Genomic DNA, 23,098 nt, shown 5'->3' with positions numbered 1-23,098 from the left:
TCCATTTGGTTTTATATTGTACTCTGCTAAAATACCCGGGGATAAAAAGCTGCTGCATTTTACAAATTCGAAATATTAATGTAAATAATTTGTATCTGAAAACTTCTGTTTTGCCGTTTGGTCGTTTACGGGGGAAGTGTGTAGGGAGGAAAACCTGGCCATGCTGTGTAATATTGTAAGGCATGCAGTTAAGAGCCGTTGTGCTGGCTCAGTGGTTCTGGTGCTTGGATGCTGAGCTGAAAGACTCTGGTTTGATGCTGGCTGTGGCAGTCACATTTCGATGGAGGTGTTGGTCGATGGACATCACACAGGCTCGGGTTCTGTGTGATGTCAGTGCACAGAAGAGAACACCAGGAGGTAGAAATAATCTGGAGCCCTCCACTACGGCATCCCTCAAAGCCTGAATAGCTTATGTTCGTGCAAAGAAAGTAAAACAATCTTTTTTTTCATTACACTGTTGTTCCAACTGTTCTCTGTAACAAACAGCAGTGCCACAAAAAATTCTTAAATTTGCTATTTTTTGCAGGAGACTAGGGGCCTTAGACATATTGTACTGGTGGTTATTCTGCACAATATTGCACCTACTATGTGTGCTTCTTTTCTTGATTGAATTTTGTTTAAACATTAAATCTGTCAAATTGATTTTTTAGGCTTTGGGTATTATGCAAAGAGGCAGTAACTTCTATTTGTTTTTTTGTAGGTGATGTGATTGACATTTCATCATCCGACGAGGCCAAGATACCCGAGGAAGATGACGATGATGTGGTCATGGTAGTCAGCGACGGAGATGACGCGGACGACGAGAAGGGCGACGACCTCAACGATGGAGCACACATCAACGATGCCGTCAATCAGCCAGATTCTGTGGGTCGAGTTCTGGTCAACGTGGGACATCCACCCGAAGACCAAGATGTCTTCTTGGCGCCACAGTTGGCACCCATAGTCAAGCCTCATCAGGTTTGTCTTGAGAGTGCTTGCTTTCCCTGCCACCCATCTGTTTGGTTCCCTGAATGCCAGCTCTTCTGATTGACCCGGTTGCCCTTCTGCACAGTGTTCAGGGCTCTGGAAGTGAAAGGGTATCGCTCGTTCCATTTCTCATGCTGCGGCTCGTGTTTTGCATTTGGGAACCAGATTGGCGGCATCCGGTTCCTCTTTGACAACGTGGTGGAGAGCGTGGGCCGTTTCGACACGTCGAGTGGCTTTGGCTGCATCCTTGCGCACAGCATGGGCCTGGGCAAGACCATCCAGGTGATCTCGTTTGTGGACGTTCTTCTGCGGCACACGGCAGCCCGCAAGGTCCTCTGCATCACTCCCATCAACACCATCCAGGTACGTGACCAGAGCAAGTCTAGCAACATTGTGGCACGTTGTTGCACTGTTGAGTGCATGAAGCTAGTGTTTGCATGCAAAGGATGCTTCTCAAGCACGTCACCTGGCTACCGTATCTACTCGTGTAAGAGCTGCGCATGAGTAAGGGCCGCACTCTCAACTTGGCAGCTGGTAATTGAGGAAAAAAAAGAAAAGTCAGCCAAAAGAACTGCTTCATGTGTGTATAAGTTTTGCCCATGTGGTACGTTGCACTGGGGGCTGATTGATAGCCAGATAACTGCTTGCGACACTTGGTACGACCACGCTCGCATCGTCCCGCGCTAGACTGCGCTTGGAACCGTGAACATACGGTGTCGCAGCGCTGCTAACTCGTCTTGTGTGTTCGGTGTTCGCACCAGTAAGGACAAAACGTTATGCTGTGCAAAAAACTAGACTGGGGTGCACCCACGCTTGCGGCCTGCTTCTTTGCGGCGATGTGCCACCTGCCAGACTCGGGCACTGCAGCTGTGCGCTGTTCGCCCATGGTGTATGTGAAGAGACTGTGAAGCAACTGTACGTGAAGAGAAACCGCTGCGGGAGCCTTTATGCAATCGCTTCGTACCCTTAAAGGTGGAGCTCAAGTGTCCCCTTATTTTGCGTTCTTTTCTTCCGCAGTCAAGGCAAAGCCTTTGCAAAGTTGCTTAATTCTCCATGTTACTGTAACGCATTAGCACAGTTTATCTACTGTGCATTATTTTGGAAGAGAAATGGTTAATGCTGAAGGATGTGCAAGGTTGGTCGAAAGTTCCCAGACCACAGGGTCTGCTTCTCATCGATATATGATGCCGGTAAAGCTATCAAGGTTCTCAGAAGTTAGAACAAACCTTTACCCTCTACAGATATTTTGAGCTTCAGGGTTGTCCTAACAGCGTGACTATATGACTCAAAAGCAGACCCTGCGGCCTGGAAACTTTCGACTGACCCTGTGCATGTTGAAGGGCACTGATGACTTCAGGTCTGGGCCAGAGGGTAATTATGTTGCTACAGAGGAAAACTGCATGGCACGTGCCTTTCTTCGCAGAACTGGTTGGCGGAATTCGACAAGTGGGTGCCCGCACCCGAGGCTGTTCCGCAGAACCTGGTCGATTCTGGTCAGGTTCGGCCCCGTTCATACCACGTCTACCTCCTCAATGACATTTACCGCTCCACTACAGCCAGGGCTGAGTTGATCTGTGAGTACTGGCATGCTGCTCGTTGCATTTATGAGCGTCGGATGTGTCGTGTTTTGTGAATTAAAACGAGGTGTGCCTACACGGGGCCCATGCTCTGTGATGCAAGCCCTAAACTTTGCGTATGCGGCCTCTTTGGATGGGTGCTTTAGTTCCACATCTGGTACTTTCCCAAAAATAGGACTCTCCATCCTCCTGAACGCATAACTTTTGAGTGAAACCGTAGTCATTCCAAGAGGGGTAGTCAGGAGCCCCCATGTCAGATTAGGATTTTTCTGTGGTCTTGCCGTGCCTTATGGCTACCTTGGGCAGATAGCATGTGGTTGCAGCAGTCTGAAGTATTGACGCAAATATGAATTTTTATTGTTGATGCAGTTTTGCATCAGATGTAATTTTAGTGTCGTGTTACTGTGGCCATGTAGTCTCCTTTTGATTGTCCAATCTAATCGAGACCTGTAAAATGAGTTTGAATTAAAGCCTGTGTTCAATGTTTGCAGCTAACTAATTTCATTTAAAATATCTTGTGATGGCATTTATGAAGCCATGTTTGGAAGTGTCAGCACACACAACTTGTAACACCCATGTCACAGGAAGGTCTAGATGGTTTACAGTGTATCTGAAGTACAACTTCCAAAACTGCTATGGCTGGCTGCACTTTAAATTGCTGCTTTTTGAAATAAGTCAAATCCACTTATAACAATACTGAAGTGCCATGGAAATACCATTGTTATAACCAATAATTGTTATAACAGGGTTGTGCCGAAAATACCATAGAACACATGCAAAAGCCGACGGTGCCGCAACTGACCATTGTTATATCCGATATATTGTTATAACCGGTATTGTTATAAGTGGGTTTGACTGTAATAGGAGTCAACTCCATAACCACCTCGCTCCATTTTGCACTCTAGTGTCACGGGATGCTCACACACACAAAACACTGCGCTGTGTTTTGTCCCTTCCCTGTTTGGCATCAAGCCGTTGTGCTGGTTTACAAGAACCTTGTCTGACCAACTCGCCCACCAGTTCATGTTGCTAACTGAGCTATGTCCTTCTGGTCACCTGCTTTTGTGAAAGTCCACTTGCAGGGGTCTTTTCGCGTTTGAATTTGACTGATATCTCTGTGCGTGCAGTGGACTGGCACAAGAAAGGCGGAGTGCTGCTGATGGGCTACGAGATGTACAGGATGCTGGCCCTGAAGAAAGTGGCGCGTCCTAGTAAGCGCCGGAGAAGTCCTAAGAAAGAGGACCTCTCGGTGCCGGAGGACGACTCGCGCAGCTCACAGCTCCTGGAAGGTGGGTCGCTCATCACACCTCCTAACATGCTATGACCTCTGAACATGGTTCTTCAAGAGCCATGTCAGTATTGCGCGAGCGTTTCAAGTACACCCACAGTAAAAGGCTTCATTGTAGTTTGTATAACAGGCCGGCGATAGAGGTGACTTTGTCCTGACTTTTTAAATTCCTTAGAAAGTGCACTCGCATCGCTTCATTGAAAATATTGCACATTGTTTCTAAACACATTCCTACCTAAGTTCACCGGAAGCGATCCTTTGTGTGATAGCATCAGTCTGTGCACACGTCATTTGCAGTGCACTCAGGAGCATTTGCAAGTGCATGCCCAGTACTAATTCGTGCCTTCTCTTGTGCAGATATCTACCAGGCCATAGTGAACCCAGGCCCAGATCTGGTAATCTGTGATGAAGGGCACCGCATCAAGAACTGCAATGCCAGCACTTCCACTGCACTCAAGAGCATACGAACTAAGTGAGTGTCCGCTTGAATGGATCTCAGTTAGCAGGTGTGGTCTTGCTCTAAATTGTCCCATGAAGGGGGTGGTGATTACACCTTAAGGGGGGACACTGGTCTTTGAGACCGAAAAATGACCAAAAAATAGATTTTCAAAAAATGACATTTGTGGAATTTGCACGTATTATTTTCCAACTGTACCAATTTTTTCCGTCACGAAATCATCATTTTGACCATAATATTAAACTCAGATCATCGTGTGGACTGAATTTATGCAGGAGCTGACAGTTTAATAGCATGAAAATTTTGGACATCTGGCTATCTTAGTATGTTGATATCTCAACATCTAGGACAGACAGAGCTGTCATATTGTTTGCCAAGGGAAGCTGAAGGCATAGTGTGTGCAATAATCGAAGCAGATTTGTTCGATCGCACTTCAAAAATTTATAATTTCACAAAGATTATCGATGCATTATTTTCACACCTTGAAGAATTGATATTCCAAGTGCTGTAAAATTACTAATGAGGGTAAAATGGAAAAATGGTTTTGATTATTGCACTCTTTACTCACCATACTATGTAGCCATGGATTAAAAATGATTTTTTAGTGAGCAGTTTTTTTTTGCACTGAGGTACTAATGAATGAAAATTAATTATCTTGGCAACTAACTAATTTATGAGAAAGGTAATTGCATTGTTGAAATCAGTGTAAAAAACTGAGCAAGGTGGTACAGTTTCATTAGGATTGGACTAAAAATAAGGAAGAAATTGCACTTCAGTCAGTCGGCACTAAATACATTTCTTGCTGCTGAGCAAACGTCAGCAAAACAATCTACTTTTGCCAGGAACACAAATTGGTTGCGGTGCTTCTCGGTGTCCCTTGAAGCATGGAAGCCTGCTGGTTTGAGCCGGTGTTGGCTTCTCGCACCGAAGTCGTGTTCATGACACCCGAGGCACGGTGGCGTTCTTTCCCCGCAGGCGGCGCATCGTGCTGACGGGCTACCCGCTCCAGAACAACCTGCTCGAGTACTGGTGCATGGTGGACTTTGTGCGCCCCTCGTACCTGGGCACCCGCTCCGAGTTCTGCAACATGTTTGAGCGGCCCATCCAGAACGGCCAGTGCCTGGACAGCACGCCCAAGGACCGGCAGCTGATGCGCTTCCGAGCGCACGTCCTCCACAGCCTGCTGCAGGGATTTGTACAGAGGTGGGCTGTGCTGCCTCCCATCTGTGACTCCTGCCCTTTCTCTGAGGCAATGTAGGATGCCATGTGATTCACTGAGCAGCTGGATCAGAAGTGATTCCCGTGTCGCTGGCTGGGAGGAATTGGCCATTTGCCATGCCGCTTAATGTCTACCCTTCTTCTAAAAGTTCTTCGAAGTAGCTAGACAAAGCATTGGTTGCTGTTGAGCTGTGTTGCTAGGCTTATGCACAAGCTGTTTCGGAGCATCTATCTAAAGTAGGCAGGTAGGGGCCATAGTGGCCCATTACCCATTACACTATAGATGGAGCTGCAGTTCTTATGCCCGTGGCGGCCGAATTTCGACGGAGGCGAAATTCTAGAGGCCCGTGTGCTGTGCGATGTCTGTGCACGTTAAAGAACCCCAGGTGGTCGAAATTTCCGGAGCCCTCCACTACGGCTTCTCTCATAGCCTGAGTTGCTTTGGGACGTTAAAACTCTAATAAACCAATAAAAGCAGTTCTTATGCGCGTATGCAGAAATCGGCATTTACCACATGCAAGTACTTAGCTAGACATGTTGCGGGTTCCATGGCCCACTTCCAAAATTAAAAAAAAAATTTTCTAGCCGGGTTTTATAGCCTACGCTGTCTTCATATGCACTCTTGCGGATGCACAGAATGACGGGCTCATCTATCATCGCATTTGACAGTCACCGAAGAAGTGACCAGTGGATATTTTATGAAGATGATCATTACATCAAGTGTAGCAATAGGTGCATAGATAAAACGGTTGAGTTGCAGCAAATGTGTACGTGTCTGCGAGGCAGCAGAACCACACATCAAACACTTCTCACGTGGGCGGGTGTCCCGTGTTTGCTTCTTTGTGCTTCCACAGCGTCAACTTGTAGCACCCTGCCCAGCTTTAGCTCGGCCAAACTGGGCAGCATGGCCAAATATTCGAGTGTACACCTGCATTGCCTTTGGTCATGAGAGACCACCATGGGTTAACTCTTCTTTGTGTGTGTGTGTCGCACATCTCTCTCCAGGCGGGGTCATGCGGTGCTGCGGGAGGCTCTGCCACGCAAGGAAGAGCACGTGCTGCTCATCCGGATGACGCCCATCCAGAGGACGCTGTACCGGGAGTTTGTCAAGGAGTTTCTTCACAACTACAGGGTCACCAACCCTCTCAAGTTCTTCGCAGTCTGCTGCAAGGTCAGTGCGAGGCCGTCTTGGCTACTCTAAGGACGAACAGCTGAGATTGGGTGTCTTTTATTTGTGTGTTGGGAAGCTGAAATGGTTTTTTTGAGAGTTCAAGGTTATTCAATAATTCGAATCTATGAAGCTTCTAGGTAAAGCATGCAAAGCGTTTTTGCAGTAGCATTTAAAATGGTGAAATAATCGTAGATTAAAATCGTGACGATGTTCAGCCCCGCCACGGTGGCTCAGTGGTTACGGCGCTCGGCTGCTGACACGAAAGACACGGGTTCGATCCCAGCTACGGGGGCTGAATTTCAATGAAGGCGAAATTCTAGAGGCCTGTGTGATGTGCGATGTCAGTGCACGTTAAAGAACCCCAGGTGGTCGAAATTTCAGGAGCCCTTCACTACGGCGTCCCTCATAGCCCGAGTTGCTTTGGGACGTTAAACCCCAATAAACCAAACCGATGATGTTCAGGCTTCTCCTCACTGCGTTGGAGGATGCGGTGGAACTCGTAGTGACGTCATTATCCCCGAAATTTCAGATGCCCGCTTCCTTCGCCTGCATGCTGCTGTGTGTCATCCGATACAACGCCATCATACATGACTCCATTATCGGGGCCTCTGCTCGTCGCTGTGCACAGCAGAGAAGCCTGAGCGCTGGCGCCACTTTATTCGACGATTGCGCCACCGTTACAAATGGTAGCGCAAAATGATTTCGCAGGCTTTACCTGCATGTTTCGTAAATTCGGCCCTTTGAAATGGTGCCGGCCACGTTTCAATCGAGTTCAAGTGCAGAGGCACTCGCGCGCTGAGATTTCGGTGCATGTGGAACAACCCCAGGTGGTTGAAATTAATCCGGAGCCCTCCACAGCGTGGTGAGGGTGCACAGTGTTGCTTTGGCACAAAAAAGGCCCATTAACTTTTTAGCATTAGTATTGGAGCTTATTAAAGACTTCGTTACATTTTAGTATTGAACATTTATCTATATCTGTTCACCCTCTGCATATCCTCTCACTAACCAGTCCTGAAAGCAGAATTGAACCACATAGTTTTGCTTTGTATTCATTCCTTGTTTCCAACTTTTTTTTGCAAATCGCTGGCATATGGCAGCGCAGATCTTTCACTGCTTGCATCCAGTGCTGAATAAAGTGCTAGGCATTTCCATTGTGAGCCGCTGAGCATATAGAGTTAGTGAGAGACCAGCGTGATCATTGCTTGTCTTCTTATTGATTTCTCTCAATGTCCTGATGTCTGGGGCCTTGCTTTCAAGCACACTTTTCGGCGATGCGTCCACTTTCTTGCGGTGTGTCTAGCACAGTGGCTTGCTGCTACCGAGAGCATTCAAATGAGTCGCTGCACATCTACTGGCATGCTTTGTCGGACAAAATATGCCTGGTGTGGTTCGACTGTACATATCAAGCGTGAATTTGGCTCCTGAAGCTGCATCAGAACATCACACTTAAGGCATGGTGAGTGGGCAACAGCAGCAGTGAGTGAAGCATCATCTTGCGTGACAGCATTCATTTGTTTTGTCGGTATTGGCGCGCTCAGGTGACTTTTGTGATGTCGATTGAAGTGGTGATAGCAAGTGTACATGTCCGAAAATTTTGCTTGACACTTCTGGGACCGTTGTTGCGGTCAGTCGACTCTTGTGGAAGGTGATAGCACTGAAGATGGTAATCCAAGAAGACAGGCAGCTTGTGGAAGCTGTTTCTGTGGAGTGCAATATGTACAGTTTTTTTCAAAAGTAACCAGGCTCCGTGGTTTGCTTCTCATTCGTATAATAGAGCCCTCATGGCTTCCCTAAAGATCAAAAAGTTCTTTGAAGGTGAGAACTGGGATTCTTCTTACCATACAGAAATTTAGCGCTTGAGGGCTGGCATAATAGCTTTAGTATGTGACTGAGAAGAAAAACATGCATCCTGGTTACATTTGACAAAGACTGTACATGGGAGCTTTCATGCGATATCATTCCATCTACACCTTTAGCAACTCATGTCCATGATGCGTAAGCAGTATGCTGCACAGCAAGTAATGAAACATGACGATGGTCACTATGTTTGTGGTACGGTGCCGCTGCCATGGATGAGCGTTGCATTGTTTGCGCACATCTCCTCTGCAGGTGTGGAACCACCCCGACATCCTGTTCAACCTGGTGCAAGACCGGAAGAGCGAGGAGGGCCTGGACATCGACTTGGACATCGACATGATAGGGCCAACGGGCAAGGAGAGCAGCTCGCTCGCCAAGAAGCACCACCATCACCACCACCACCACCACCACACCAACGCAGCAGGCCTCCCAGACTCCGTAGTTGCGGAGAACAGCTGTGCAGGGCCAGACGGCAGCCTGCCGGGGAGCTGCGGGGACTCCCTGGGCCAGTCGCAGGACTCCTCCCCGTACGCCTACGGGGCCAACTGCGACAGTGGAGGCGCGGTCGCCACCGGCGCCAACAAGCCCAAGTACATTCAGGAACAGGGCCTGATGCCCTTCAGAGAGAAGTCGGACAACAACATCAGCTACGAATGGGTGAGGCACCCTGTCCTGATGTGGTGTTGCAGTCTGCGTGCTTGTTGTCGCCCTGCTTATGTGCAGTCATGGGATGCCTACATCCGTGGCATTATTTAAGGATGCTTATTTGGGCAAGCTGGTTTTTGGGATGACAGAAGCCTGACTGCACAGGGAGAATTGAACGCACATTCTCTAACACACCAAGTGTTCTTTCTACTATTGTCTTTTGTGGAGCCAGTTTGTTTGTAAAAGTATGTGAAACTTATGTCATCTGCACCTCTCGACCTTCTCAACCTCCTTCTGGTCCTCCCAGCAAAAAAAGTTGTCTCTGACTTGTCTCATCCTCTCATCGTAGAGCTAAGGTACTCAAATCGCAAAAAGCTGCCGCAGTGGCTCAGCAGTTATGGTGCTTGGCTACTGACCCAAAAGGTGCAGGCTCGATCCCAGCTGTGCTGGTCAGATTTCGATGGAGGCGAAATTCTAGAGGCCCGTGTACTGTGCGATGTCAGTGCACGTTAAAGAACCCCAGGTGGTCGAAATTTCCGGAGCCCTCCACTACGGCGTCTCTCATAGCCTGGGTCGCTTTGGGACGTTAAACTCCATAAAGCCAAACCGAATTCAATCAAATTGCAAAAGGAGGATGATCAGTGACTTTGTTTCTGTAAAGGTCAGCGACAGGTTTTCTGAATCATCTGAAAGCAGCATTATCATCAGCATCTTGAAGCATCCACTTTAGGCATTATTCTTTCAGATACAGTAGGATCTTTACTTACTAGAGGAGTAACCATTCATTGGCATCCACCCTAGCACAGCCTTGTGGCTACAAAATGAAAGCTTTTACAAAGGATAGCCTTCCTTCGTAGCCGTAAGGATGCGCTTGTGTGGATGACACTGAGTAATTACTCCCTCATCACAAATCTACTCCACCTTGGGGATTCCCCCAAGCATTTGGCCAACAGTAGGATCTCAATGAAATGACCGCAGTTGACACGAATTTTGAGATGATACCAATTTTGTCAAATTCCCTGGTTAAAGTGCATTGTGTATAGTGCGCAGTTTTGGATGTTCAGAACACTTCCACCTCACTACACGTATTGCAATCACACTTTGAGCATTTAGCAGTAGCACACAGTATGCACTGCGAATGAGTGATTATCAGCACTGCGAGTGAGCAGTGGTTGTGCACTTAAGGGGGGCACTGGTCTTGAAAAAAAAAATTTTATTAATGAAGTCACAGTTACGAAATCTTCAGAAAATATGTATTTTTGTGTGCTGATTCTAAATATGTCATTTAATTTCATGTAAAACAATTCCTTGAGCACTTGTGCAATTTTTATGCAAGTATTTTGCGGAGAGTTTTGAAGAAAATTTGCTGCACGAAACTCGCTGAAATATATGCCATTGGGTTCTCTTGACACCAAGGAATACAATAAGGGTGAAATTGTCTTCCTGCCTATCATAGAACTTAAGTTATAGAGTTTTGAAGTTGGCGCTTCTGAAATGAGAAGGAAAGTGTGTATTCCTGTTTCTGAAGTGGCAGCTTCAGTAACCTATTACTCAAGTTCTATGAGAGCCAGGATGATAATTTTACCCTTATTGTATTCCTTGGTGTCAAGAGAACCCAATGGCATACATTTCAGCGAGTTTCGTGCAGCAAATTTTCTTCAAAACTCTCCGCAAAATGCTAGCATAAAAAGTGCATAAGTGCTCAAGGAATTGTTTTACATGAAATTAAATGACATATTTAGAATCAGCACACAAAAATACATATGCCCTGAAGATTTCGTAACTGTGACTTCATTAATAAAAAATTTTTTTTCAAGACCAGTGTCCCCCCTTAAAGAAGTCCCATCAGCTGTAAACAGACTTTTGGGAATGCGTTTCCTGTGCTCTTGGAATATAGGTTTTGTTCGTTTTGGATGATGTGAATTTCAGACAATATGAATGTTTTCCGCAACCGCGGGAGATTTGTATTGAGGTTCTACTGCACAAGCATGCTCACCCCAGCGTCTACATCCTGCTGTGCGCTATTTCATGAAGGCCTCCGTCTTATGGTGGTATTCCCCCCCCCCCCCCCCCTCCCCTTGGGCAGGCGTATCCCCTGATGGAGAAGTACCTGCCCGACCTGCTGGAGAACAGCCACAAGTTCCTGGTGCTGATGACCATCGTGGAGCAGACGCTGGGCGTTGGGGACAAGCTGCTGGTGTTCAGCCAGTCCCTGTCCACGCTGGACCTCGTGGAGCGCTTCCTGAGCCGCCGGGAGGTGCCCCTGCGGCCGGGCCTCCCCCACGGGGAGAAGTGGATGCGCGGCAAGAACTACTTTCGTGAGTGCCGGCCCACCTTGGCTGCAATAGGGTCTTCCAAACATTAGTGCTTGGGGAAATGGTGTGAGGATTCCTCACCCTTCTTGTGAACGAATGTACAGGCGGCAGTTCTTGTAGCACAGCGGTCTTGTGTTCCCAGTTTCTCTCTTTGTGGAACTAGCTGCCTGTACAGTGAAACCTAATCGGATGATTTAAAATCCCATGTTATTCGAAAAATTCCTGTGGTCCCGTAACGTGGTCCTGTGGTCCTGCACGAGCCCAGTTAATTCGGAGATCAGGGGTGCTATGCCAGAATGCTCGTTCCCGATTTCGCCGCAAACTGATGAAGTGGTGACCCTTTGGAGCTTTGAGGCACCGCTGCAGAGCAACGCTAGTGTTTGATACGTGAAACGCCCCAGCCCCAATACTCCTGCGCCTGCAGAGATTTGCTTGGCTACGAGATAGCAGGGAATACTGGTTTCGATATAACATGCTCTTGACGCTTCGTCAAGGCATGGCCGGATTGGTGCCAACGGTGCGCATACTCATTGCTCCCCTTCAGCCTGACCACAGTCAAGGCATCGTCAAGCAGAGACGCTGGCATTGAAGCATCTCTAACCCCTAGCAGCATCGGTGCATGTCCCCCAACGCGACCATTCTTGCTTTATGCCTGTGACAAGTTGATGTTTCTTTTGAAAAACGACCATCTGAAATTGGGGGATTGAGTCTAGGCATGTGTGAATAGCGAGTTTTCGTTTTGAAGCAAATACGAAGTGGTCAGTTATTTTGTTCAAATACCGTAAAAACCCGCGTATAATACGAACCCAAATATAATACGAGGTGAAGTTTTAGAGACGCGAAATGGGAAAAAAAAGTTTTACCCGCATATAATACGAGTGACGCAAGCTCATAGAAGACATTTATTCAAATCGCATCCCGCACTCCACTTCAGTCACTTTCTTCAGTAGCGCTTTCTTGGACATTTCTTTGTCCCACAAATCATCCCAGATGTACTCTTCTTCCGTGCCATCGAGGGCGTTGGAGATGCCGCGCTTCTTAAGCCCACTTCAGCCACCCGATCGGCGTCACTGCGGGCTCACCTGAGTGCATCTACTCTGCGTAGCACCGCTTGACTGCGTCCTTGAACGGTTTGTTTACACAATCATCAAGCGGCCGCGAAAGCTTCGTCGCGTTCCGCTGCACGCGAAAAGGGCTTTTTTCTGTCGTGGCCATCCATGAATGCTTCCTTCGACGACACCAAACTGCCTCCCGGTCGCACCATTGCTGATGTTCTCCGCAGCTAAAATCACTTTTCGCTTGAAAGCAGCCGAGTACTGTTTTCAAGACCGACATCGTGCTCTCCAAAACAATATCCACTTCACGAACCGTGCCTTACATGCGAGCACGTGCGTCGTCAAAAGGCACATGGCACACCGCGACCCCTCGGTGCACCCAACGGGTCAACAAACAACGTCGTGACGTCGTTTGTCGAGAGTAACGAAGCCAAGCCGTAGCCACGCGCCAATAGCAAAGCCAAGCCGTAGCCCGCCGCAAAAACTAAACCAAAACTTCGAGCAACTTCGAAAATTTTTGTTCGGATCCACAAATAGTACGAGGCGGAAATTTAGGACGCTAATTATGGAAAAAAAAACCTCGTATTATATGCGGGTTTTTACGGTAGTTTTGAAGCGAAGCAAATGTTTTCGATTTGAAGCAAATAGTTTGCAACTGGAACTGTAGTAATAAAAGGGGGGGTGATTCGTTAAAGCTGAATAGCATATGCCGAAAGACGCAGTTCACAGAAGTGGCTAAGGAGTTCAAAACAAAAAATGAAACAAAACAACGGGGCCAAAAATTTGTTTGTGCAGAGTCTGATTTAAGGGAAGCTTTTTTAATGCGCTCTGTGTTGATGGGACATAAGCAGCAATTAAAGGCTTTAAATGACAACAAACTTTGCCTTTCCCACTGAGGGGTCCTGTGAATGGCTGTCGCCAAAGAAAAAAGGAATTCATTTTGCTGTGGTAGGGGAATTACGATTACGAGGGGCATGCCTCGGTGATGATGCGCAGGTTTGGATGGCAGCACATCGGCCCAGGAGCGAGAGAAACTCATCAACGAGTACAACTGCAACCAGGCGGTGAGCCTGTTCCTGTTGTCAACGAGGGCGGGCTGCCTGGGCATCAACCTGACGGGTGCGAACCGCATCGTGGTGCTGGACGCCTCGTGGAACCCCTGCCATGATGCCCAGGCTGTGTGCCGCATCTACCGTTATGGGCAGGCCAAGCCCTGCCACATCTACCGCCTCGTCTGCGACAACTGCCTCGAGAAGCGCATCTACGACCGACAAGTGAACAAGCAGGGCATGTCAGGTCAGTACCCACCTCAGGGGGCTGCACCACTGCTGCTTCTTTTGCGCACTGTAGTTTTGGAACATGGCACCATTTCCACCGCTGTTGGCACTTGGCAGAAGCGAGAGCAACGCTCACTGTACTGAGCACAAGTTAACATTTGTTCACGCTTGTATGGAGATGCCAAGCTGTGAGCAGTGGAGGCTGATGTAGACCCATTTGGCTACGTGTGAGTTGTGTGTTGGCAACCATTTGTGGTACCAATAAGGTGCGGATTAAGAAGCAAATGCAGCGGCTATGGCAACCGTAAGTGTGTCTAGGTGTGCGTCAAAGGGAAACACTTTTATGCTTCAAGCTCAGCTTTAGCGGTCATGTTGTGTGTATGTGTGCTCTTGCATGTTCAGAAAAAGTCACCATGGCGCAAAGGATTAGAGAGCAGCACAGTAAGGCACTTCAGCTCTTGACGCTACTCCTGCACTGCATCTTGTTGTGATCTGGTGCACACCATTCCAGCTCTGATCTCCTGCAGTGAATTACAGGGGCAGTATCAGCTACAAAGTTGCAACAGATGTGCTTCTGATCGTTTTCGATTGGTCCCATTTGTGCTTTGAAACTTTTGGACGTTTCAAGACATGAAAAGGAAAGAGAAGTTCTTTTTTTTCTTTGCTGTGTGAAGGACACGGACAAGAAAGAAATAGACGCAGCACTTCTTTTTCCCGTTTAATAGTGCTGCAGTGATCTGTCGCTGCGTGTTTGGCTGCCTCTAGTGTGAGAAGTCGGAAAGTTGAACGTGTGTGTGTGTGTCTGGGCACAGACCGTGTGGTGGACGAGATGAACCCGGAGGCCAACCTGACCTGGAAGGACGTCAGCACCCTGGTGCAGGACAACGAGGACGACCCTCCAGTGCAGGACCTCTCGGCTGTCGCCAGCGGGTTCACCGACTCAGTGCTGCGCACGCTCACCATGGAGTACTCACAGTGTCTCACCAAGGTAAGCCTCTCTCCCTCCTGCTCCTGCCTACCTCTGTTTCTTAACCTGCTGTGCCCGGTGTTTGGCAGTATCTTAGGAAATTCTATGGAGAATGGCCATGCAGGTAGAAGGGTAGGGCATCCTTGTTATCGGGAGTAGATTGGAAGAAGTAGTGAACAACGAAGGGGGTATCCTTGATAGAATGAACAACCTTTTACGGGACCTTCCGTACAAAGAAGAACGTAAGAAGGGCTCCGTAATCCATCGCAGAGGGTAAGCGCAATCGGTACCAATATGTTTCTGCAGCTGTAGCATCCAGCATTTTGCGGGTGTTTCTGCATGTACAGTGCAGGGTCTGCACTCGTGCTTAGTTCGGATCTTGCTGCAGGAGGGGCCATAATGTTTCGCACTAATTTTTTTTGCCCTTCCCGTCTGTGTGGGGGTGCTGCAGGAGCCGTTTGAGCATGAGTCCCTGCTGCTGGATCGCAAGGACCTGAAGCTGACCAAATTCGAGAAGCGGCTGGCCAAGCAGAGCTATGAGCTGGAGAAGAGGGCCACCCTGCACGGGGGCCGCACCTACATGCACACCGCCACCGCCGGATACTCCAACGGGTGAGTGCTCTGGGGTTGGGTGGGCAAGGCAGAGAGCAAAGCGCTTCATTTCCTGTGAGGTGCAGTTCTGGATTTGACCTGCCAGGCACACATTAAAGCTCACAGTGGACGTAGAGAGGGATTAAACAGTAGGATGAGTTCAACCAGCGCGCATTGGAATCAGTCTGAGCTGGTGGTGCGGAAGTCACGAGACTAAAACAAAGAAACGGTCAGTCGCGGTGACTCAGTGGTTATGGTGCGCGACTGCTGACCCGAAAGATGCGGTGGTCGAATTTCGATGGAGGCGAAATTTTAGAGGCCCATACACCGTGCGATGTCAGTTCCTATTAAAGGGACACTGAGGAGAAATTGAAGTTGGCTTGTATCGACAGAATACCAGCTCCTGATTACAAAAACGCCACTCATACTGACAACAAAGCTCTTGTAACGTAGAAAAGAGCAAGAACCAAAATACAGGTATCGCCGCCACAGGCCAAACTCGCAAGTACAAGCGTGATGAGATCATAGAACAAAACAGTGTTGCTAGAACGAATGGTTCTAGCAACACCAGGAACCGAGAAACCATGCATCACTGAGGCGCAGCCAATGCATGCGCAAATCTCCTTGACGTCGCCAGATGGCGCCACGTGCCCGGCTGCTACGCGCGCTCCTGAAGCATCGGGACAAATCAGCGCCTGTTTTCCGGCGGTAGGCGGGCTCCCGGTATTCCGCTAGTGGTAACAAGGTACACGGTATGCTATAAAGGTGTCTATTTGCGAGAACTTCGTTGACGACTTCGAGAACGAGATCCATCGTAACGCTGGCAAAACGCCAGTGCAAACGTAATCGAAGCGACTGTAGCGACGGCCGCAATAGCCGATAGATGCCTTCAACGTGCGGCCAGCGGTAGCTTTCTTTTCGGCTGCTGCTAGGCCGCACTGCTGGCAGCCAGAAATCACAGAGTCTGCGTTACGTCATGTGCACGTCATGTTTCACGTCTCTTAGTCCTCTGTCGTCATAGACGAATCCCAAGTTTGAATCAGAGCGGCGGGAAAAACTTTTTCAACTTCGAATCCAAATTTCTTAGAAATAAATGCATCTTTCGCTGCCGGCCAAGTGGCAACAAAGCCATGACATGCCGAACTATCGGATTTTACTATAAAAAAAATATTAATAGTGCTCTCCTCAGTGTCCCTTTAAAGAACCCTAGTTGGTCGAAATTTCTGGAGCCCGTCACTACAGCGTCCCTCATAGCCCGAGTCGCTTTGGGACGTTCAACCCCCACAAACCAACCAAAAACAAAGAAACTCTCAGAAACTGTGAGCTCAGAGAAATGCACTAAACAATAATGTGCTTTTGCTAATAATATTAAAGGAAAGGTGAACTCGTGAACTGGCAAAGTGGGAGGCAAGTTGATGGAATGCGTTTCAGCCGCGTGCACTGCCTTCTAAATGACACTGCTGCTCTGTGTTCCGCCTCAAACCAGGTACCAGACATGGCAGAACCGGCAGGGCACTGTGACATTCCTTGGGCCGGGACCGACCCAGACCACCCCCACACCGATGCAGCCTGGCGCGCAGAATGGGGACATGCCCGTCTGGGGCACCCCCAACGTCATGCAGTCCCTCCTGCGGCAGGGCATGACCGTGCAGAGGATGCGGGTGCCTGCAAGTGAGTTCAGGCAGCATTCTGCTAACGCTCGCTTCCGTCCTGTCCCGCCTCTCAGCTCGGCACCATTCGGCTGTTTGAGCACCCATGCTGGGCGCCCATGTCCTGTTGAGAACAGATGAAGGGCTTCTCCAGAGTCATTCGATGAGGGTGAAATGGAAAAAGGTGCCCACGTCCTGGGTGGTGTCGGTGCACACTAGGTGGTTGGAAATTAATCTGTAGCCCTCCACTATGACGCCCCTTTTTCTTCTTTCACTCCCTCCTTCATTCCTTCCAGAAGGCACAGTTGAGGTGTCCAACTAGCAGTGAGGCAGTTTGTGCCCTGCTTTCCTCATGACCAGTTTTCATTTTTTTATTTTTTCATTCATGTGCGGATCACGGACTCATGCAATGTGGGGCACACTTGCGCTTACGTGGCACACAAAGTACACAGAGCTGTTCCATGAATGGTGACAGTTTCTTTTTTTATTTACTGGATATTGCTTTTTATTTAATATGCTACAGGGGTGGAACAGTTGCCAACAGTAGCTGCCAGCAACACCAACATCAATGCCTGCGGTGGCTCAGTGGTTATGGCGCTCGGCTGCTGACCGAAAGACGCGGGTTCAATCCCGGCCGCGGCGGTCGAATTTCGATGGAGGCGAAATTCTAGAGGCCCGTGTACTGTGCGACGTGAGTGCACGTTAAAGAACACCAGGTGGTCGAAATTTCCAGAGCCCTTCACTAAGGCGTCCCTCACAGCCCGAGTCGCTTTGGGACGTTAAACCCCAATAAACCGAACTAAAAGTAGATCATAATCTGAATCGCAGCCCGGACTCGCTCACGACTCGAATCGCAGCCTGAATCTGAGCCTGGACTCACGAGTCGGATCATGATCAGTACCCGAGTCTGGATTTGCAACTCTGATCATGATCAGAATCTGAGCCCGAATTCACTCATTACTCAGGTGATGACCTGGATTCGAGCCTGAGTGAGTGAATGAACTTATGAGTGATCTCGCCAGCCTGTTGGATTAAGCATTTCGAAGCTCAGGCAGTGTCGAATTGGAAATGTGACCGCGTACTGCAACTAACATTAGTGGTAAACCTCTATGTGCGCAGAAGTGACCATACCGCTGAACAACTCGTCGGACCCCCCTGTGGAGATCCCTCCTGGCACAGAGATCCTGGTGATGAAGACTCCAAAGGGTGTCTACCTACGGATCCCAGATGGCCGCATCATTGCGGTTCGCATCCCTACAAGCGGAGAAATGGCCACGGCCGGACAATCGGGTCAGTTCTGTTGCCTTTTGCATCCGTGGCTTTGTTTGTCATCCTACTGATCCGACTACGCGGATGCCTTTGCTACTATCAGCCTGTGCTCCATGAGAGAATTTCAAAGGATTTAGCATTGTCTATATGGCTTTCACTTCAGATCGAGGCTAATTGGTGAATAGTTATCAAGACACATCAAGTGTGCAAGACTAAGTGCGAGATTCCTTTAGCTCCCATTCATTGCATCAGTGGCTCTCAGCCCTCGATGTGTCGGTTATACTTGCTATAACACTGGTATGAAGCGAAAAGGAGCACGTGTAGATGCATCATGACACAAACTATGTCATATTTACTCACGCAGTGAACTTGCTTTTTTTTTCCAGAAGAGTTTACATCAGTTTGGGGGGACGTTCATTACAAAAAGGAAAAGTTTCAACTTTTTCTTTTTTTTTTTTCGTGCGAGTTGAAATTTCTGTTCGTCCATCCACCCATCTGCCTTCCTGTCCATCCATCTGGGTCAAAAAGGTGCACAATGGATAAAGTTACATCCCCGCATCACCCGCATTAGTGTTGCTGACCTTTAGCATAGTTCGCTTAAAAAAAGGTTTGCTGATTCACGGCACAATCTGACAATTTTAACGCGACAGCGTTAAGGCTCCTGTTGTGCAGAAAACTCGGCATTGGCCAGAAGGAGCCATAGAGTTGACTTTTACGAAGAACAAAATTCGCATGGAGCTGTCCCCCGGTGTCCCTTTAGAGAACTCCGGGTAGTCTAAATTAATCTGGAGCCCTCCACTGCCCTGTCTTTCATGGTGTACAGTGCTGCTTTGGTGTTTAAAATCCTGTTAAACATTAGAGTCAGTCACAATGTTCCATGTTAGTTTCAGTCAAAAAAAAACTTTTCACCTGCCACTTCATGCCGCCTATGCGTCAAGCTTATGCGCATCAAGCTTCGGCATAAGCTAGACAGCAGTCGGTTCAAACGAAGCACTCCTTGCTGTCCTTGTTAGTGACGGCAGAAGTTGTCACTTGTGGTAAGAACCATTGTACACAGCCACCATGGGTCAGGGTGCACCCACCAAGGAGAGTGCTGTGGTGGAAGCACCTTGTGGCCCCGGAGGGTGCCAAAAAGTTGCCCCAATGCCTGTGTATACGCACACAGACCACTGCTTCTTTTGAGGGGGCAGACCTTGCACAGCCATCCCCGCTAGGAAGGCCATGTAGCATTGAGAGTGTAGGACAGGCTACTGGCTAAATAAGGTTGCGGCTAAGCTCTCGCTGAATGTTTCAACTAAGTCTTAGCCTGGTTTGCCTAGTAATCTTTTTTACCTCATATGAGGTGCTCAGGGCTCTCCGAAGCGGTGGCCTTGTGGTAGAGCATCTGCCTCGCATTCGGGATGTGCTGGGTTCGATCCCCAGTGCCGCCGGGTACCCACAGGTTTCTTTAATGGGTACAAGATTTTCCCTGGCCTGGTGCTCGGCTCTTCTAGGGTGAGATGCTTGGGAAAAGGGTCTTAGACCAAACAGTTGCCTTGACGGATGAGAGTTAAGTTCCCCCATCAAGCAACCCTAAATCCACCTCATGCGGTAGAAGCCCAGCTTGTGGCCCTTTTTTTTATGACTTCTCCCAAACGTACACCCCTAGAGAAAGCCGAGTGTGCCAGGCCGGGGGACGCTTGCTTGTACCCATTTTACCAGTGGGTGTCCGGCGGTGGGTTTCGAACCACCCACCTCCCGCAGCCGAGACGGGCACTCAAACCACTGGGCCACGACTTATTGGTCTGGACTGTAAAGAATGTTAATGGTGAGATCTTGAATATTGGTGGTCTCAAAGGAAATACTCTAGGCGGGCTACCATCAGCATGCTGTCAGTGGGACTTGTCGGCATGCTGTGAGGACCATTGAGCTTGTCTGTGCATTGGCGTGTGTGCTGCTTCATAGTTCATTGTTGTTATGTGGAGTAGTACACCAACAAACTTCTCCAGTATGCGCTAACGAACATCTCTCATCACAGTTGTTTTACATGAAGGAATGCACAGAGGAAATAAGTGAGGGAAAGTTAATGGGAAAGAATGAAGTGAATATGAAAGAGCATGAACTGAATGAGGGAAAAAACAGCGACAATCCGCAGCCCTGGATTGGCTTGCAAAAATCAAGCTCTTGGAAGCATGGCAGGATCAACATTGCCTTGTGCTAGTTTGTGTAGGCAGTGAGTAAATTTTTTTTTCTCTGACGTGAAGGTCTGGTACCAACTCGTTGAGACTGAGAATCCTGACGCAGTCCCAGCAGATGTTGGTGCAGCAGAGAGCCTGTTCTCTGTACTTTGAGTGGGAAGCAAGTGTGGCATTTCTAATAATCTGTGGGTGTCATGTTAAGCTGAAGTGACAAGAAACGCATTCTCCTTCACAGGTGAATCTGCGAGCAGCAGCACTGCCACAGCCAGCACGGGGAGCAAGCAGTCCTTTGGGGTGAGTAGTCCACCAGGGTGGCCCAGTGACATCCGATTCTGGTTGTGGCCGCTTTTCGAAGCTAGCCCTCAAAGCCTTGTTGTGGATGATGGGAACATCAAAAGCATGCCAGAAATATGAATGGTGCGGTGGACAATTAGCATATGGCAGAGGCTGCCGATCTTCTTAGCCTTGGAGAACCACAGTGGCTTTCAAAAAGAATGCAGAACCACAGCCACTGGGAAGCTCTAAGGGTCTCTGGGATTTCAGTTCGAGAACTCCATGTGGTAGGGTTTGGCATTTAAACATAAACTGCAGTGCAGAAAAACGTTTCGGTGTGTGAATATAACACGCTTTCATTGTCTTGAATTTTAATCAGATTTCGCTGAGCAATGAGGAGACAAGTAATTGCCAGCTGGGAATTAGGTTCTAGTAGAACAGCTTGCTGCAACCCTCTTGTACCCTGTTCCGCGCAGATCATTCAGCCGTCGCTGCAGTGCGGAGGCAGGGTGCAGCTCTCGGGCGCCGCAGCGCGTCAGGTCAGCAAGGGGCCACCCGAAGTCATCAACCTCGACGACGACAGCGACCTGCCCGACGAGAGCAGCGACGATGAGGAGGGCGGCGGGCGCAAGAATGGTGCCATTGTTCCTGTGGCGGCGAAGAACGCATCATCGATGCTGGAGAAGCCCAAGGAAGCAGGCGCTGCGAGCAAGCCAGTCGCAGTGTGACAACGGCATCACCTATCGGCAAACAACCTCATTGTGGATCTCTCTCGAGTCTGCCAGTGTGCGTGTGCGTGTGTGTGAGCCTGGTGTGAAATAAGCCGTCTCTGCAAGGCGCGGGGACGACGGCGACGTGCGTGCAGCACCACGCCGCGCGAGAAACCAAGAGAAACTGTGTTCCTCAGACGTTCTGTTCCCCCAAGACGATGACGGCCTTTCCTGCGCTGCGTGCAAGCTGGACTGGGGACTGGCACCACTGAAAGAACAGCATTCCAAAAAAAAAAAAGCCACACCACGCCTTCTCGCTAGATGAGTTCGTTTTTGTTCTTCAAGCGGCCGCTACGAAGTTTTCTTTTCGTTTTTCTTTGCCACAAGCATTCTAATTAATCATCAGAAGAAACAGGAACTCCTTGTGTGCGCATCACTATAACAGGACAGCTGCTATATGCATGGTGTATGTACCACACGAATGGGGGTGGAAGTGAAAAAAAATCACCTGCTAGAAATTTCAAAGTTATTTATTTAAAAGAACTCTCTGAGCAGCACGCCATGAAGCCAACGCCGAACCGTGCGCGGATGCAGGCACAACCACCTGCGAGCCTGGTGGAAGGAGCTTGCTGGCGTTATCAGGAAGTGAGTGTTGAGGAGGGGGGGGCCGCCAATACAGTATTTATGACTTTTTTTTTGTTCATTCAGCCTAGAAGTCTGATGGTGTGCACGAGCTCGGCGCATTTCAATCTAGTGCAGTCCTCCTCTCTTCTTCCTCTCCACCGTTGAGTCTCTTTCTTTTTTTACCCCCGTTTTTCTGGTGGCGTCGCAGTTTGTACAGAAGGTTTTCCCGACGTCGACATTCCTGGCCTCTGCCCCTCTCCTGCCCCGATGTGCGAGTGACAGGACAAGAGCCGTTCTGTTCTCATTGAAGTCTCCTGCCTCCTCCTAGCCCTCACGTCATCGAGTCCTGCAAATGTGTGTGTTGTTCCCTGTGACTTCCGCATTAAATTTTATCATTTAAGTGCATCTAGCCAAGGGAAAAAGAAAAGTGTTTCCTGTACGTGTTGTTCTTTCCTTTGCTTGCTCTCGTTGGCCGTCTCGTTTGCGTTCTTGTGTCTTCTTGGAACCTAAGCTCCGTGTCCAGTGAAAGGCAACTAGAGCACTAGGATGAGCTGTATGCTTTGTTTCTGGCATTTAAAACTTGAGGCTGTGTGCAATGTAATGACATTATGGCGTTAATTTTTATATAAACATAACTCACCAAAGAGGCGTCATTCTGTAGGTTTTGAGGAGCCTGTATATTGAAACCGAAGCGGACTTAGCAATGAAACTCTCTCGACTTGCCCTCAAGGGCGTCGGAGTTGTCACTTGGGAAGGTTCCAAGTGTTTTGGCATCACGTGAATGGCCCCAGTGTTGAACTTGGCACATTTGATGGTTGAGGCATGTACGAGGCCTAAATTGTCTATTGCTCTTTCATAACGCCACATGCCAATGGGTTGCAATGTGGCTTAATGACACGCCACTTAATGAAACACCAGTTTAATGGGCAACAAGTCAACCTGCTGACTGCCTGATGCAGCCATGCTTGGGGAGGCACAGATATGTGAGGTGAAACCTTTTGCTTTCCTGTGC

General features: G+C 48.6%; 1 protein-coding gene across 6 annotated transcripts in view; it reads left to right on the top strand.

Annotated features, from left to right (window-relative positions):
* The window catches only part of LOC149335654 (helicase ARIP4), a 33,204-nt gene extending 10,679 nt beyond the window's left edge, over nt 1-22,525 (top strand). For all 6 annotated transcript variants that reach the window (XM_089552254.1, XM_089552251.1, XM_089552252.1 and 3 more), the window contains exons 5-20: nt 701-957; nt 1,132-1,329; nt 2,390-2,540; nt 3,671-3,832; nt 4,189-4,303; nt 5,264-5,491; nt 6,512-6,677; nt 8,787-9,191; nt 11,266-11,497; nt 13,546-13,845; nt 14,639-14,814; nt 15,245-15,405; nt 16,871-17,055; nt 18,153-18,323; nt 20,715-20,773; nt 21,229-22,525. In XM_089552254.1, coding sequence (XP_089408380.1) covers nt 701-957; nt 1,132-1,329; nt 2,390-2,540; nt 3,671-3,832; nt 4,189-4,303; nt 5,264-5,491; nt 6,512-6,677; nt 8,787-9,191; nt 11,266-11,497; nt 13,546-13,845; nt 14,639-14,814; nt 15,245-15,405; nt 16,871-17,055; nt 18,153-18,323; nt 20,715-20,773; nt 21,229-21,480 — 3,218 coding nt within the window. In that variant the 3' untranslated portion in view covers nt 21,481-22,525. The remainder of the gene's footprint in view (nt 1-700; nt 958-1,131; nt 1,330-2,389; nt 2,541-3,670; nt 3,833-4,188; nt 4,304-5,263; nt 5,492-6,511; nt 6,678-8,786; nt 9,192-11,265; nt 11,498-13,545; nt 13,846-14,638; nt 14,815-15,244; nt 15,406-16,870; nt 17,056-18,152; nt 18,324-20,714; nt 20,774-21,228) is intronic.
* Nucleotides 22,526-23,098: the final 573 nt, after the last annotated feature.

The sequence above is a fragment of the Amblyomma mixtum genome, chromosome 7 (assembly GCF_055824585.1).
Source record: "Amblyomma mixtum isolate Tamu chromosome 7, ASM5582458v1, whole genome shotgun sequence".
In the NCBI taxonomy this organism is placed as follows: Eukaryota; Metazoa; Arthropoda; class Arachnida; order Ixodida; family Ixodidae; genus Amblyomma; species Amblyomma mixtum.
The sequence above is the reverse complement of the archived record's forward strand: the minus strand, read 5'-3'. Positions and strand labels throughout refer to the sequence as shown.